The following is an 18019-nucleotide window of genomic DNA, read 5'->3' on the forward strand; positions in this document are numbered from 1 at the left end:
AATGCACCACGTTTCGTTGCAGAAACAACTGAAGCGCTATCCTCTGAGTTTACCACTAACAGGTATCATTGTCTGCTTTTTGTATTAAATAGAAAATTCAAAATCAAACTTAATGCCAGACTGTGCTCTCTTGTTTTTATATAAATACATAAATGGGATAAATGCCTTTGTTTTCTAAATGATTAAACTCCATATGATATTTAAAATAAGTTGTCATGGAAGAGGCTTCACTGAGAGCTGTGTGACAAATCGTGTCTGTCGTTCACTCAGATGACCTAATTCAATCCCCTGTGACAGTATTTGAATATTCTGGCATCACAAAAATAGAAATGAATGGACCTAAATAGAAAAACTTATTAAAACCTATTTTCAGAGGTATGTTTTTTTTTTCTGACGTCAGTAATGTCACCCTCAGCAAACATGGATCGAGGACAAACATTACAGACTTCTAAATCATAGTGACACATTCAGTGCAGGCCTGTCGACTTATAAAAAACAACACCACTGCCTCAAATGCAGAGCTGCAGAGATTTGTTCCAAAACATCTCCAAAAATATTACGGCAACAACAAAAACTGTGGAACATGAGCTGATTGTGCTTTTGGGAGAAGAAAAAAAATATATATATATAAAATAAGTTGTCCAGTTGCAACAGTAAAAGGTGATTGTCATTCAGATGTCATATGACCTGATATGCAATCATTCACAGCATATTAATATGTGCAGTAAAGGCACTATATAGGCATCTATAAGGACACTTCAGTTTGGATACATGAAGGCAACTAAATAAAAAGTAAAATGAAATTCTACTGAATTTCAGCTTTGGTGTTTATCTGCCTGTTTTGGCATCATGACTATGTTCCATTTATTGCAAGGATGGGTTCATCTACTGCTTTATGGCTTTGTAAACATGACAACGTCTTTCCCACAATACAAACTTCAGCCCTGATTATTGCTGATGTGAAAGTAAACTACATTATGGGTTAGTATTAGTTACATTCATGTTGAGGTACATTCTGGCTATTTCTTCCAAAATAAATATTTTAAGTATAGCATATAAGATTTTCACCTTTTTGATTTTTGCAATAGAAAAACAGCACATGCAAAAGGAAGATATTTAAAATGACTATTTTTGGAGCTCTGAACTAACAGGAAATTGAAAAAAATGAAATCTAAAATTAAGCATTTCCCCCTCAAAGCAGCATTTCACAATGTTAAAATGTTTTCCCCTTTTTTGCACTTACACAACTTTCCCCCCTTCCCAGTCAGTGAGATTACTTATTATAAATCTTCATGCACGCTACTGTATATTAACCTTTGGATCATTTTCACCATCCATTGTCAAATAAACTTTTTATACAGCCACTCTGCATGTGGATGAATGTTATGGGCATCAATTGGAATAAAAAACTGTGATACATTAGTAAAAAAATGTAAATAGGTATACTGTTGTACCTCTATGTTGGAGATTAACTTGAAATTTTAAGTGAAATTGAGTAAGTGATACGACTGAATAAATATGTATTTTGAATTGGTGGGTGGGTGACTGTGCAAAAAAGGAGAAAATATACAGAATGAAATACAGAAGTTTAACTCTACTCTACGCACTATCTACCATGGCTCCATTTCTATAAGGAAGGACTTAGTGTTTTTAGCATTCCAACATGCTAAAATAGCATCACTAAAGGAGTATCTGCAGCATTTATGTAGAGTAGATGCTGAATATAGCATTACAAGGCACAGAGGAAACAGTAGACTATATGTAAACATACATATTTGGCCAGACAGATCTTCTTAACATTTGGTGTCGTAACTGCCGTTGGGAGCAGAAAGGCTTTGGACGTAGTGGACGGCGTCTTCGATGGTGAAGAAGATCATTTTGCTTCCTTCTCCATCACCCTCTTTTATGTCAGGGTAGTATCCTCCTCTTTCGAGAGCATCCAGTACTGAGGTATTACACTGAGCCAGGACAACCCTGACCGCAAGTTCTCCGTAATCTTTGCGGACCTCTTTGAGAGCGTTCACTCCAGCCGTATCTAGAAACAAGATGGCGCTGCAGTCGATCACTAAACTGTGTAATCTGGAGGCAGATTTCTCGTCGAGCATCAAGGTAACAGTCGCATTTGGTTCGCCGTCCTCTTTCCCTGCTGCCTCATTATCTTCTGGGACTGCTGTCACATCATCCAGCTGTTTGCTCTTCTTCCTCTCGAACTTCACTCGCCGTGCTTTCTCCTTCACGGGGTCGAGCCCTACGCACCTGTAGAGAGATTTCTTGAACAAGCTCTGGTTTGCGTAATAGATCGGAGCGTCATATCTGAAAACTGCCACTCCAGGACGTTTCTGAAGGCCTCGGTAAGAAGAAAGGTCTTCGTAATGCTCCCTGTTCGTAGCTCGGCCCAGCTCCAGGACCTGAGCCTGCTGGGTTCGGCCCAGGACACAGAAGGCTGACACTAACGCCCCAATGAGGAGACCCAGCTCCGTGTTAACCAGCGCCGACGTCGCCATGGTGATCAGCCAGATGGATGTATCGACACGGTTGACGCGCCACATACGGGGAATATCTTTGAACTTCTGTAGAGCGCCACGGAGGTTTACCACGATGATGACGGCTAATACACATCTGGGGAGGAGAAGGAAGCAAGAAGACAAGCAGAGGAGTTATTTAGCAGTTAAATCGTAAAGTTACAAACCTTCGCCTCACATTTGCAGGACGGAAACTTAAAACTGACTCATTGAAACTCAAAAGTGGTCTTCTTTTGATTTGTGCATTAAAACATCTCTGTCACTTTTAAACATTTCAAATAGCCTCTGATAGACTGCAATCTCTGCCATCCAAAGGGTTTTTATTTTTTGTCATCTTTAAACGTCTTCTGAGGGGCAAAATTGAGATACTGAGAATAACAGACAGAATAGATCAAACTGTAGACAGAAAGAGAGGGAGAGAAGATAATTAAAGATAGAAAGGAGAAAAGATAACACACAGAACGACAATACTGACATTCCATATGATCAGCGAAGTGTGTAAGTGTGCTCGTCTATGGGTGTGTGCACGGATAACACACGACATAGACTCAAATCAATTACTTATCATCGGTTCCAATCAATAGACAGTAATCAAGACTCAAACCTGGAACATGAACTGGAATGTGTGAAACATATTTTAAGCCTGATGTGGATCCTTTTTTACTTCAAATGAAATGTTACTGTCAAGCTGATGTATTGAAGTATTTAAGTTTGTTCATTTCAGTGTTGCAACATCTACAATGAGTTGCAGTTTTGGTCTTTCTGACTCATGTTAGAGCTTGTTTTGTGTTTTTGTATTCAGTGAATTTGGAGTTTCACTTTTCTTTTTTTCATTTTACTTAACCGTTTTGTGTCTGGTTTGTTACAACATCTTTATATTTGTTTTTAAAGCAAAGAAATCCCTAAAAAATAATTTAATTCAGAATTTTGCTTCAGATATAAACATTCTTTTTATATCAAATATATTTTTGCATTTTCATAGTTGTTTTTTTTTTGTCTTGATTCTACAGAATGAAAATGTGCACTTCTCTGAGTGTGTCTGGTGATGTATGCATGTATGAGATGATTCTTCTTTACATGGATTTTATAGATTTGACTAAAAACTGGCTTGTCTGACTAGTTCAGAGATAAATTACTGGGGTGAGTCACAAAGGCACAACCAGCCTGACCAGCTATTGCACAAGTCGATTCTATTTTTAAAGAAAGGGCCACAGAGGTCAAAGACATGCAGGGCTTCCCTTTTTCTCCGTTACTCTTCACTTGCTTTCATGTGCAAATGGAAATTTTCTACTTATCTGTTTATTTTCTGCACAGCTGCTTTTATTTGATCCATTTCACCTCTGACTGAGTGTGTTTTATGTTGTGTTTGAATGTGATTTCAAGTGTAACATTTACAAGTAAATAATAGTAATATACCATCATCAATAAGATGATTTTAGCATGCACATTGTCATTCCATTCACATCAGAATTAACTAATTAAGATTAATTAGAGATTAATTGGAAAGAGGAAGAATTAAAAAAAGATCCTACTTTAAAGAGAAGACTGTTTAACAAAGATTTGTGTGTTCTTACTTCTGAAGGGAATAGAAGAGCGGTGCGATAACCAGCAGCACCAGCAGTAGGACGAGGGCGCTGATCAACCCTGATACCTGAGTCTGGCATCCTGTTGACTCCTTAACGAGGGTTTTAGTCAGCGCTGCGCTGGTGACGAAGCAGCGGAAGAACGATGGCAGGATGTTGCAGAAGCCAATGGCGTACATCTCCTGATTGGCGTCCACTTTGTAGCCGTGCTTCTTGGCAAACATCTCTGACAGCGAGACCGTCATGGCGAATCCCACAATAGCAATCGAGAATGCGTCGACAGCCACGTTGGGGATGAGAGACCATAAGGGCATCTTTGGGGGGAGGAAGCCCGTGGGGATGTCACCAGACACACCTGACCCATAATCCTCGTTGAAACGGCCAAAATGAGACGCCAGTGTAGCAATTATCACCACAAAGAGCTCAAAGGGGATTGGAGCCTAGGTAATGAAAAGACAAATAAAAGAAAACACAAAATTGGCAAAATGATTATGTAGTTTACTGCAGATGAATCAAAAAGTTTAATCCTGTGTACGGTGGCCTTTTTGGGACATCTTGGGCTCAGCTTATCAGGCTCTGCAGTATCACACTTGGCTGAACTTTTGTCAGCTGAAGCTGAACTTTGTGAACTCGATGATCGGCTGTACTTTGACCTTATAAATACTACTACCATTAGTATGCTGACGTGTTAGCATTAGCTTTAAAGTACAGCTGAGGCTGATGAGTCCTTCTGGATCTCACTGCAGTTACTACCAACTTTCACACCTTAACCTTTACCACACCAACATGTTCTTAGCTCCAGTCCCCCTGTATCTAATCTTAACCTAAACATAATCAGTTTCAACACTATACTTGACAAGGAATTACTTAGATAACTGCTTTTTTGTTGGGTGGAACAATCACAAGTGGCACATTTGATTTGTTGTTTGAGGTAAATATCAGTATATAACCAACAGCAGGCTGTTTGTTTTACTCTGGAACAAAGTGGTGGATGGAAAGAGTAAAACAGTGATTGACCTACCAACATTGCCAGCAGCAAACTACTAACATGGCCATAAATAGACTTCAGTCAGTTTGGCTTTTACTCTGATCTTACAGTGCCTATTCCAATGTCAGAGGGCGTCGGACCTTTGCACCTCTTTCACCTGGTTCCTTGCAGTCTTGGAGATTTTGGAGTAAGAATACTGAAACATGCAATACTTTTACTAAAGTATAATAGCCAAAGTAAAACTATATCACCACTAAAATAAACTAATGTGCCATCTTTACCTTTAACTTGGATTTGAACCGATCATTGAGCTCCTTGGTAGGTATCAGTACCACTAAACACACCAAACTGGTCACCAGGTCACAGATGTTGGTGTTCCCCAGGTTGGCGAACAGGCTGTACCAGGTCTTGAACAGAGTGAACCAGCCCTGTGCTCTTGGTATTTTCAGGCCCAGGAGGTACTTGAACTGGGAAGTGAGGATGGTGAGGGAGGCTCCTGTAGCGAAGCCGCTGAGAAGGGAGTCGGAGAGGTAGACGGAGACGAAGCCTACCTGGAAAATACCCATCAGCACCTAAGAGAGAAAGAGGTAAGTAGAAAGAGTATGGGCTTTGTTAGCATGAAAGTTTCGAGAACAATGTTGTCAAGCTTCAAGATATAGTTTGTCCAAATATCTGGACAGTAATAACACCAATATGAACTTTAAAATAACATAAAATGTATGTTTATTGGTTACATAAAGTATGACATGATGCAACCCAGTGTCAATTGGTGAAACCAGTATTTTTTCATACAAATCTGATTATATACAGGAAATTAAATGTCTACTACAATGTGGAATAAATATAATCAACTTTTGCAACACAACACTATGTATTTTTTTTTTTAACACATTTTACATAATACATGTTTTTCTAAACACAATTGCTTAGAAAAAAATGGGTCATATGAGGTTTTAAAATGAAGTTGTAGGTGGATAAAATATTTAGTATTTATAATACTTTTGTGGTTACACCATTTGACATTTCCAGGAGCATTCAGTCTTACTTAGCCAACAAAAATACAAAATGTACATTTTAACAAACCTGATGCTGCTTTTAAGACATTTTTTTAAGACATTGTTGAATTGCTCATCTTGCCAACCCTTGTTTGTCCTGCGTATGTTTTTGTGTGTGTTTGTGAATGCATGCTTGTGCTGTGTGTGTCCAGGTCATTCATTGTTACTCAGGGTGTGGCATGTTGATACATGTTGGACAGCAAGATACGCCTCCTTCTCCTGGGTTTTTTGTTTAGTTTTTAGACACCCTTAAGCTTTCTAAAATCTGAAATGACTGAGTTGAACTTGTTAAAGTAAATGTTTTCCATTGTGTGTTCTCCAATTTTTCCAATGAAGTTCAGAAAACACTGTAGTTCTAAGTCGCCGAGAGTAATGAGCTGTGTCTGAGGTGGAGACAGTTAAACAATGACTTTGAGTTTGCCTAAGGCCATGGAGAGCTCATTTACCTGATAAACTCCAGCGGTGAAGGTAACCGTGGCTCCCACAGTGATTGCATAGCAGCTCCTGTCACATTCAACCCCAAAGCTGCCATTCACCTGGCCGGCCAGCAGGACACCACTGATGTTTCCACTGCTGCTGCTCTCTGTGAGATATCCTGCCAAAGCTAATTCCCTATCCACAACCTGACCCACCAGCAGGCAGAGCACTCCAAAAATCCCCACTGAGATGTGTCTAGAAGTGCCTAAGAAGGCGTAGATGATGGATGCAAAGAATGAAGTGTAGAGACCATAAATGGGGTCCTGACTGGCCAATAAGGAGTAGGCTATAGATTGAGGGACCAATAGGATTCCAACAATCACTCCCGACATAGCATCACCCAGCAGCCAGTCCCTGATCTGATAGCGTGGCAGCCATTTCAGAATCGGGACGAAGCCTAATATTTTGGATTTTGCTTTCTTTGAGGTGCACGAGCAGTGTTTCTTTAGCCGATGGGACACAGCAGTCCGCCAGTTATTCTCTGTATCTTTCTCCACTCTTTCCAGAATGAGAGGATGGTGCTGGTCGCTCTCAGCTCCATCGTCGGCCATTTTCCAGTCACCATCATGAGTCATGATTGAGCTCTTTTCTGTGGAAAAGCGACAAAAAAAAAAAAAAAAAAGTTCTGTTAAGCCAAGTTCTCATACCGGCTTTATCTCTACAACCGATTACAACAGGCAAATATATATGGCACTTGAACACCAGGCGTGTTAGTAATAGATCTCGAGTGGTGTAAGACTTTTTGTGCTGATGCCAAACAAACAAAAAAACCTCTCTACATATGCCAAATCATACGGTCTTATGTAATTTTTATTTGCTGTGATGAAATAAAACCTTCAGATTCACTTTAAAAACTGCAGTATTGACCACATATGAAACTAGAGAAGCAGTGCGGAGTACCATGGAGGCTCAGGACAGGAGATATCGAGTATCATGTCAGTGGGTGTGGGCCTGACAGCAAATATTTCTAACATTTTATCTTGGGCGGAGAAAATATTCCCTCTTTCTAATATTACAACACAATGCGAGCCAAGTCTCAGCTTATGCTTTTAGTGCTTTAGCTTCACAATCACCACTAATGATATGGACGACCCCGGGGACAAAGTATATACAAGAGTCTGAGGACAATTACTGCAATAATCTGCTGATAGGTTGCCCCCCCCCCCCCAACAGTATCTTTACCAATAGTATATTTATCATTCCTTTAATGTATCATGGTGTTTTATTACCCGTTATTTATAAGAAACCTAGCAAGCTTGCATTTCTGTCATGTAGCGTTCAGTCAAGTCAATTCTGTCTGTATAGTACATTTTAATACTGAGCGCCAGACAGATAACAATAAACTAATGAGACAGATAACACGTGTACAATACTCAATATATACATTAAATAACCTTACAGCTACACACGCACAAACACAGACACGCAGAAACACACACACACATATATTACCTAAGCCAGAAAGAAAAGCAACATTTAATACTGCTTTTAATAGTTATATATTGTACTGTTTGCATCAAACTCGACACCTTTTGACATTTGCAAGCAGTAAAGAAACCCTAAATTATATTATTTTCATCAATAATTTTATGACTGTTCCTAAAGTGGTTCAGAATATACAAAAATTGTAATACATTTTTCAAAATTATTCATTTTTGACACAGCTCATATACATATTTGCACATTTTCTTGGTCAAATTAGACCCGTTATAAAGTCACTGGAGGAGAGCCAAATCTCGAAAGAACCTTGAAACAGTGAAACTATAGATTGGCTTGTGTGTGTGTATTGCTTTCATTAGGACAGTGGGACAAAGTTCAAGGAGGACCTTGACTGTGGATGCATTATTATAAGAGCTGCATTTTGAACCAAAAATGTTGTCCATTCATTCCAATAAGAACTGCTCGGCAGGTGCATACACCAAAAAAAGTTTCTAGCTCAGGAGTTTGCTTCTGCATAGTCAGGCCCACTGAATATATACGCACTTACAAACGTTTTACAAATCTAAAACCTCCATGGATCAAAAATATATGATAGGAAAAGTGATAATTGACCTTGTTTGCAGTCCAAGATGTCCTAAAAGTTTTACAGATGTGTCTTTTATAATGGTAGTCTAAGGGGAAATTGCTTTTTGGGCCAAGGGGGTACTTTTCACTGTGATACCATGAGTGACAACTGGGAAAAATTGTCTGAAAGTCTGAGCATTGGAGCCCTATCCAGGTCTAATGATACATCCACGACCTGAACACTGTCTCAACATCTGCTTGTGTCCCACCATATTGCTTTATTTGGCACGGTTCCCACTACGGCTGAGTGATATGGTCAGAGTCAAATATCATGATATTTTTTACCAAATACCTCAATATCGATTTTTTTGACCATATTGTAGGGATGACTATCGGTGCTTTCACAAAATATTTACACAATGAGATTTTTGATAAATTATCATCAGTAGTGTGGATATAATGATAAAGACAGATAATAGAATAGTCTGTTAAGCTCAGAAAATTACATTTTTACTGTAATACAGCCTTTAAAAGCAGGAAAATACACTTATTCCATATTACGATATATTCTAAATCTAAGATGATATCTCTAAAATATCACAATATGGATATAATATGGATATAATAGTGATATATTGCACAGCTCTAGTTCCCACCCAGGTGGGTATCTGCACATGCAAACAATACCTATACAAAGCAACAAATCAAACTCATCAATTCAAACACAACCAACATGGTGCTTGCCCTGAATAGTCCTACCTATAATGGACGGCAGCTTTCAGAGGACTATATAAAAGTACCTCAGTGCCTATTTCACTGATTTAGTAGATCTGTTTTATACGTGACAGTGAGTTGAAGTGAAAGTATTAGAAGAGGAAAACGTAGAGGAAATGGAGGAAAGGCCCTCATGACTTTGCTCGTGCAGAGGTGACACCACTTCCCCACACAGCAGCCACACAGCAGCCACAGCAGCACGGTCCGAACTTTGCCCGGATCAATCTCCACAATCAATATCACAAAGGGGACAGAGAGAGAGAGAGGGACGTTTTAGAAAGTTTCTGCAGTTTTAGTTAGTTTAAAATGTGCAAACCAGTATGTTGTTTTGTTTGTATGACTAATGCAGGGTTGATTCTGTACAAATGACAAAAAAGGAGGAGATGTGGTTTCACAGGGAGTGTTGATTGATAGTTATAATCAAACCTAACATTCACTTTTAATAAAATTCATAGAAATGATTGTCTGTTATGGTCTCTATTTTTAAATAAACATGAGATCATAATATAGTGTGGTTATAAATGTATTTTCCATAAACATGAATAGTGCCATGAAAGAAAACTATGCTCTCTGAAACATTAATAAAGGATCATTCATCCATTTATTAATGACTGATATGGCATATATATGGATGCAAAAATACATTTGTGGTTCAAAATTTGGCATAGGGACGAATTATAACGGCATATTTGTCACTCCACACAATGAAGGATCAGTATATGAACAATATGCAAAGATTAAAAGAAGATACAGTGGCAGCATATTTCAAGTTTACTCCAGAGAACAGCAACATGTAGTCACTAAATGCACCTTCACTTGATTTAGACTTAATTTTAGGGAAGCCTACATTTAAGGGGCATGCATAAAGGAAGTCTCATTAGATTCAGCAGCATGTAAATGAACCCGAAAACGGAAATCAACTAAAAAGCTGATGAAACAATAGTTGTACATGACACCTTTCAATCACTTGTAGAGCTTATAACATCCTGCACATTCCCCCACTGACAATGTATGCAGCGTTAGTTAATACTATAACTAATATAAACCTCCTGTTACTCCCTTATTATTATTATTATTATTATTAAAGTGCATACTCATTTGTGGTATTTAAAGCAGCCTTAACATGACAACACTAACAGGAGACGTAACTGTAACGTTAATGAGATTATTAGTCATGCCTTCAGGCTATAAGCGGAGGTAAAACTCAAGCTATTTCTGTATCAGGACTCTTTAATGTGGAAAAAGTCAGTCTCAACTAAATGACAGTACATATATATACAACAGTTTAATACTCCTGAAGAATCACAACATATTTTTAAAATGTTTTAATTCATTTTAACGGTGTGGCGCAATCTATTTAGCTATAAAAGTCGCGTAGCGGAGCGATGAATGGGCACCATTGTAAACAAGTTGTCAACGTGGACAGCAGTGGAAACAACTTTAAACACTTTTATAAAGAAATGAAAATGAATGAATTAACAATCTGACTACAACAGAGACATTGCTTAGTGGGTTAAATGTGTTAAATGACTGACCTGAGCTGCAGCCGCTCGCTGTTTTTAGGGAGTGGATGTGTTAAAGTTAAATTGAGACACTTTCATTCCGCCTCTCAGTTCATCTCGCAGCAGCCTGGCGTTCTCTGCGTGATGACGTGTTGTGTACGTCATGTGACCGACTCGGACGAAGATGGCCTCTATAGTAAGAGAGGTGTCACTCTGTAGAGAAATTATGAAACATGACAAAGTAAGAATAAAACAGCAATAATTTAAGGGATATGTATAGAAGCCCATTTCTACAATGTGATGGAAAAGAAATAAATCCTGCAAGTCAATATAATGAGAAACTTTCTCATAATAATGACTTAGTATCTCAAAATAATAAGATACTATCTCAAAATAATGAATTAGTATCTAAAAATAATAAGATACTATCTCAAAAAAAATGACTCAGTATCTCAAAAAAATGATAAATCTTCTCAAAATAATGACTTAGTATCTCAAAATAATAAGAAACGTTCTCAAAACAATGACTTAGTATTTCAAAATAATAAGAAACCTTCTCAAAACAATGACTTGGTATTTCAAAATAATAAGAAACCTTCTCAAAATAATGACTTGGTATTTCAAAATAATAAGAAACCTTCTCAAAATAATGACTCAGTATCTCAAAAAATGAGAAATCTTCTCAAAATAATGACTTAGTATCTCAAAATAATAAGAAACTTTCTCAAAACAATGACTTAGTATTTCAAAATAATGATATATACTAATTAGTCATAAGCTAAGTCATTATTTTGAGATAGTTTTGTATTATTTTGAGATACTGAGTCAATATTTTGACATAGTATCTCAATATAATGAGATTCTATCTCAAAATATTGACTTGGTTTGTGATAGTTTCTTATTGTTTTGAGATACTAAGTCATTATTTTGAGAAAGTTCATTAAAGTTCTCATTATAATGACTTGCAGGATCTTTTTTTTTTCATTACATTTGCAGAAATGGGCTTTGAATAACGAGGAGGTTTACTACAGAAATTAATTAATCTGTATATCATCCTTTATAATATATAGGAGCAATCTTTCTAGACCCAACTCTCGACTTTTCTATTTCTAACACTAATTAAATCGAAAACCCTAAAAAAAAAAAGTCTTAAAAATGTAGATATATTTTAATGTAATGAAATATGAGTTAGTATTCTTCTGTCTTCTCATTTTTAATACGTTAATCACTCTTTTCAACAAAGTCAGTCTTACGAATAAAGGCTATTAGAAGTCGAATCATCGAACCATTGTAGAAAAATTGTAAAATCCATGTTAATCTCAATGACTCGGTATTCATAAATAGTGAGAGCTCTTTAGTTTCACTCTCTCTGAACAGACCCCCATTGACTGACACCAGCTGCACGGTTTTTAAAAGGGTTATTTTATAAACACCAGCGATATGACTTCTGTTCCTGCTGTTTGTTATTCTCCGTCTCATATTCCTCAGACAGTGTGTGAGAGTGAGAGTGAGAGATGCCTGTGGTGCATCAACACAGTGGGAGTGGGACATGTGATACAATATGAGCAATGGGAGAAGAAAGTAGATGTGATGGTATGTTTTTTACTTTTGACATAAACAGCAACACTGAACCCAATGATACTGTATGTGTAGCAAGTAACACTGGGAGTATGTATGTAGGTTACTAATCCTGTATGACATTAACTAAATATATTTTAATGGCATTTAAGTTTCTTTTAACTGCTAATTTTCCTTAATTTGTCTAAATAAACAACTAAGAGAGGGATAGTGATATTGAGTAAAAGGAAAATACGAACTGATACAGAAACCTGTCTCTGACATTTTTATATTCTTCAGGCCTCGCCTCATGGTGACATTTGAACCACTAAAACTGACAAAGTTAGTGACTCATAAAACAATAAAAAATACTGTAGGACCATCCACCTAAATAAAGTTATGAGTTCTCTAAATAGTTTGTGAACAAAAGAGTTTGAGAAGTATGACAACGCCTATTTAAACTTATCCAGCCACACCTTTATATATGAATCCATGATTAATTTCTCCTCCATTTGGTCCAAACACTTAAATTAAAAGGTATTTTACTGTAGTGTACATACTGCTGCCTCATCGCTTGCATGACAAGCTGCTTTTTTTCTAGTATAGTAATGAATAAAAGAGCAGCTGGACAGGGTGGCACGGATGTTTTGAGAAGTTTCTATGAACCATTTCAGTCCGTTTTCTTTTTAAACCTAGAAATCGTGTTACAATTATGATCTTTGGTAACTGACATTAATTCAAGATGAGAGTATACAACCAATTTTAATAGCCACCTTTTAAGGGACACAGGGGCAGAATATTTTGCTCTTTGAATATAGATTTGGGGTTTTCACTTACCAAAAGATGGGTTAAATGGTGGTATTATTATGGTGGTGTTTGGTTAATAAAGAGAATATCCTATTATAGCTCACTTAATGTCAAGTACCCCAAAGTGCCAACATTGTCTTGTACTCAGAGAGAGAGAGGAATCCCCTGTTGGGTCAATTAAACATGGGAAGGTATCGTAATCCCAGTATTGTAATTGGATGCAGGCTTATGTTCACACATGACCATTTAAAACCATCCTAGTAATCCCATATTCTTTTCTCATCCACCTGCAGACTTGGTTAGCAGGACAGAGGGATTACACACTTTGCTGGAGACAATACACGGACTTCAACAGGTAGGATTCAGCATTACATACATTATTTTATCATGTTTTCATTGATTCATTTCTATAGCAAGTACCTTGGTTAAGATAAGACGATATGACAAGTGTCAGAAGGGTAAGATAATAGCAGAAAAATACAGATTTATTTTAAAATTACCTTAATTGTCTTCATCCATTTTGCAGTACTAGCAGGTTAAATTGCAGGAAGTGGCTATTCATATGGATTCTACTGTGTTAATAGTCTGTTTATTGTTGTAAGATGTAATATCACATGATCACATGATCAAATTCAAATAGTTTCAAGATGGAGGAAGGTTTTATTTTTATACGCCGACCCTTCCCAAAACTGTAAATGCAGTTTTAAAAAGAAGCAGCAAAACTGTTTAATGGCACTATAATGTCCAGTTTGTGGTCTACAAGAAGAGCAGCCATAAACCAATTCAGTGTCCAGAAACACATTCTGTACCAGTAGAGGAAACCACTATCAGCACAGAAAACCAGTCTAGACCAGCAGCCTGTTGATGACTGTCTGTCAGACACCAGCGCCTAAATTACATAACCAGGAATGATTCGTGACCATTTCAGCCAGGCTAAACAGAGTTTACAACATCTACAACGCTGATTGTAGTTGAGCCATCACATGATAACAATGATGTGAGTTAATCATTATTTTATTTTATGTAATGATAAACCTAAATGACCTAAGAGGTTTTGGGTCAAAGACACAGCGACAGAACAGTAGATGCCGTAATGTTATTATGCACATAAAATGTTCACGTCATCATTCAAAAGTCAGTTGTCTCCTACAAATCACTGCATAAAATACTGATATACACATCACATGAACAGCTAACATTCGTGCTCCTGCTTATATTCCAACCCATGTCAGAAAGAGTTGAATGAGACTAATATGCTACATGTTATGTGATGATTCATAGTGACAAACCCACAAAAAGTGATCCCTCATAACTGTTAGCTTAGCCTCTTATAGCTAATTGTTTTTTGGATTGACAGTCCACAAATGTAGCTCTCATAAACCCAATTTCTAGCATTAACTAGCCCTCCTGAAGTCTGGGGGTTTTATAAATGATTTTTAGCTGCTTGAACAGTGGTGATAATGGACGCTAACAAACCTACGCTCCTTACATTTAGTTAAGGACACACCTTACCGAAAACGATGCTCCCTCCCCCATTCTCCTCCATAGGGAACTGCATGTCACCCCTCCAATATGAAGGACCACCTTAAAGATATACCTGACCAGTGTCAAATGGTAGACAAAGTTAGCGACTATCTGGTGAAGCAAGTAGAACATCAAACAGCTAATGAGCCAGATATTTTTCTCAGCAGATGGTGGAGACCAAACTAGAGCTACAAGGAGAGGGAATATACACGACATATATTCATAAGATGTACAAAAAGATGACTCCAAATGAGTGTTTGCTGAATGTGTTGATAGGAATTAGCTGCCAAAATGAGCATACTACTTCAAACTGGCAAAAATATATCAAGACTGTGAGTTGTGGACATCTTATGGCCAAAAAGTTGATGAATGCTCTCTCAACTTTTTTTGTCATTGTGTCAGTTTGGACTTAAATGCCTTCCTCAAAGTGAGCTCTACAGTAATTGTTGGTTTAAGGACAATGTTTCTTGTACTGTAGGCTATACTTTTCCTACCATTTGTGGAATTTAAAAGTGTCAAACCTCAATCATTACTACAAAACTACTACAAGCAATATTATTATTATACAATACTATTTCAAATTGTCCCCTGTCAGCAGCAGCCATGGTGGACGCAGCAGCAGCAGAGCAGTTCCTGGATGCCAACCCAAATTTCGCCAAGGAATACTACGACACCAACTTCCGGCCTAAGATCGTCTCAGACCTGCTGGACAACAATCGGAAAGTCGCTTTGGACGTCAGCAAGTTTCACGAACTGTCATCGGTGGAGGAGAGCGAGGTCCTCTTCGACCTGATACGGGACATCCAGGACAACCTGCAGATGGAGAAGTCCGTCTTTAACCTCATGAAACACCTCAGCTTCATGATGAGGGCCGACCGCATGAGCCTCTTCATGTACCGCCAGAGGAACGGTGTGGCCGAGCTGGCAACAAGGTTATTGGGGATTTCTTTTTCTTTTTTAATGTTTAAAAAGTTGTATTTCATATTCTCCAACAGCTCCTGAAGAAATGTCATCACTCACAACAAGATTATGTATTATCAAAAATAACAAAGAATATATTTCTTCACAATGAAAGGTTTATAGGACAACATGCACAGATTCACTTCATGGTCTCATTAATAGTATGTACTGTAGTAGCAGTTGAACTTTCATCATGTAGAAATCTTCAGTTGGGTATCTGGGAGTTATTTTAATTGTCTAAATCCTCGTACCTTGCAGAGATCTACACCGTTATAATCTATCACGCTTTTTAAAAAAGTCATACTGCTTCAACTCTGTTTGCTTTGTCTCTGCCTTATCTTTATTGGGTGAAGCAACATGTCTGTCACTCCGCCAGCGTAGCGCACATTGCTTACATTTCATCAGAAGTTTCCCAGGAACTACACTGAATGAACACAGATGTTGGTTTTCACCAGTGCACCGTAAACACTATTAAAATCACTATTATTTTAATATATCAGATATGGTCAGCCTACTACAACCACTAACACCTACAGTTGGTAGACTCAGTGGTGATTTGGGGTTAATTGAAAGATAGTTGAGGGTTTTTTTAATGTTCTCCCTTTATTTTGAATCTGGACACAAGTTGGGTTGTTTAAAGTTGTCATTAACAACACTTAATGACATTGTAAAAAAAAAAAAGCCTACTTAATTCGCTCAACATAATCTAATCTTTATATATTTATTTCCAGGTTATTTAATGTTCATAAAGATGCAGTCTTTGATGATTGCCTGGTGCCACCTGACAGTGAGATTGTGTATCCGTTGGATCTTGGCATCGTGGGCCACGTGGCTTCTTCCAAGAAGATGGCCAACATTCCCAATGTGGCAGATGTAAGTATTGATGAGCGCTGTCGATGTGTGTATGACAACATCAGTACAGGATGTGTGTATCGCCTGAGTCTATCTTCTTTTCTTTTTTTCTCTTTGAAAACATTTTACAGGTCTACACATGTAACATTTCCCACACATTTACATTCACATGTATGGCAAACAACTTAATTTTTCCTCTTACTTTTAAATCCTGTTATATATACTACAAAATAAATACATTCACATCTGGAAAAAAACAACAAAATGAAACAAACAAGCTAAAAAAAAGGCAAAAAAAGTCTATTTACTCCTTCAATACTTCAATACTGTTTTATTTAAGGCATACAGTATATTTATCTAGTGCAACTTTAATGTCTATATTTTTAATCTTAAAGGTCCTGGTCTGTATTATATCCAGTTATCCTGTATTGGTGCCATGCTCTCTACCTGTTGACTTACACAGGCAGAATTTGAAACATGTTGAGTCATTTAAGAGATCCAGCATGAATCTATTGCCAAGAAGTAAAGTTTATAGAGAATAAAACCCAGGTACCTTGCATCTCAGTCAACAAATCCATAAAAAAAAGCATTAAAATCTAATTATATTTTATTGCCTTGTAAACATTTAAATCCGTGTTTAGGTAAGATGTGAAAAACCAGTCTACTGTTGCTCTGGCTGTAAGTGACCACCAGAGGGCGACTTGACACCACAGTGTGTCTGCCACTAATTCCTTTCAGAGCAAAGCCAGCCCAATCTCATTATAGCCAATACCTTTGACATTTGCAAATGGCTGGCAATTTTATTCCCATGTACACTTCAAGTTTGTCATGCTATTGCAGGTCCATTTCCATCCCTCCTCCCCGCCATATAATAGCAGTCAGTGCTCATACCTGCAACAACTGCTGTTACTGTGACATTTACACTTAATAAGGCAGCAGCCCACTCCACATAACTGATGGATTACAAGCTGTCCACAGTATCAGTTCAATCACTTCTTTTTCACGGGAGATTAGAAAGCTCGGGCGTTCATGTAAGAACAAAACAGACCCAGGTTGATTGCTCCCGTTTGGGTTTTTTTATCTGCTGGTTCTGCTGCCAGGGCCGGCCTGTTGTGCCTTCAGTGTGAGCGACCACAGAACAAACATCAGCATGCTGTTCAAAACCCTCCGCCTGTCACACCACAGCCTCACACAAACACATGAAAGCACGATGGGTAAATGTGGCAACTGGAACGATATCAAAGCTTGCAAGCCTCCCCAGTCGAAGCGAAGGAACAGCTAATGTTTCCTTATAATTGGCTTGCTTTATGATGCTAATGCGCCAAGGACAGCCTTTCAGAGTAATGCAGAGACTGGAAATCGCTGTCTCTCTGCGCTCTGTATATCTATCCCGGTCCGATCCAGTGCAGGGCCC

The 18019-nt window shown here is 37.9% G+C and overlaps 2 protein-coding genes across 2 annotated transcripts in view; one reads left to right on the forward strand and one right to left on the reverse strand.

The window, feature by feature from the left end:
- Window positions 1-1793: 1793 nt before the first annotated feature.
- Window positions 1794-11010, reverse strand: slc26a2 (solute carrier family 26 member 2). The gene is made up of 5 exons (XM_062426127.1): window positions 10939-11010; window positions 6595-7214; window positions 5375-5665; window positions 4097-4545; window positions 1794-2619 (listed from the first exon to the last, which is right to left on the reverse strand). The coding sequence occupies exons 2-5, from the start codon at window positions 7198-7200 to the stop codon at window positions 1794-1796; spliced, it is 2172 nt and encodes a 723-aa protein (XP_062282111.1). The 5' UTR covers window positions 7201-7214; window positions 10939-11010.
- Window positions 11011-15396: 4386 nt separating this feature from the next.
- The window catches only part of pde6a (phosphodiesterase 6A, cGMP-specific, rod, alpha), a 37069-nt gene continuing 34446 nt past the window's right edge, over window positions 15397-18019 (forward strand). Inside the window, exons 1-2 of the mRNA XM_062425573.1 lie at window positions 15397-15725; window positions 16485-16626. Of these exons, the coding sequence (XP_062281557.1) occupies window positions 15397-15725; window positions 16485-16626 (471 nt within the window). The remainder of the gene's footprint in view (window positions 15726-16484; window positions 16627-18019) is intronic.

This window comes from Scomber scombrus, chromosome 9 (assembly GCF_963691925.1).
Source record: "Scomber scombrus chromosome 9, fScoSco1.1, whole genome shotgun sequence".
Lineage (NCBI taxonomy): Eukaryota > Metazoa > Chordata > Actinopteri > Scombriformes > Scombridae > Scomber > Scomber scombrus.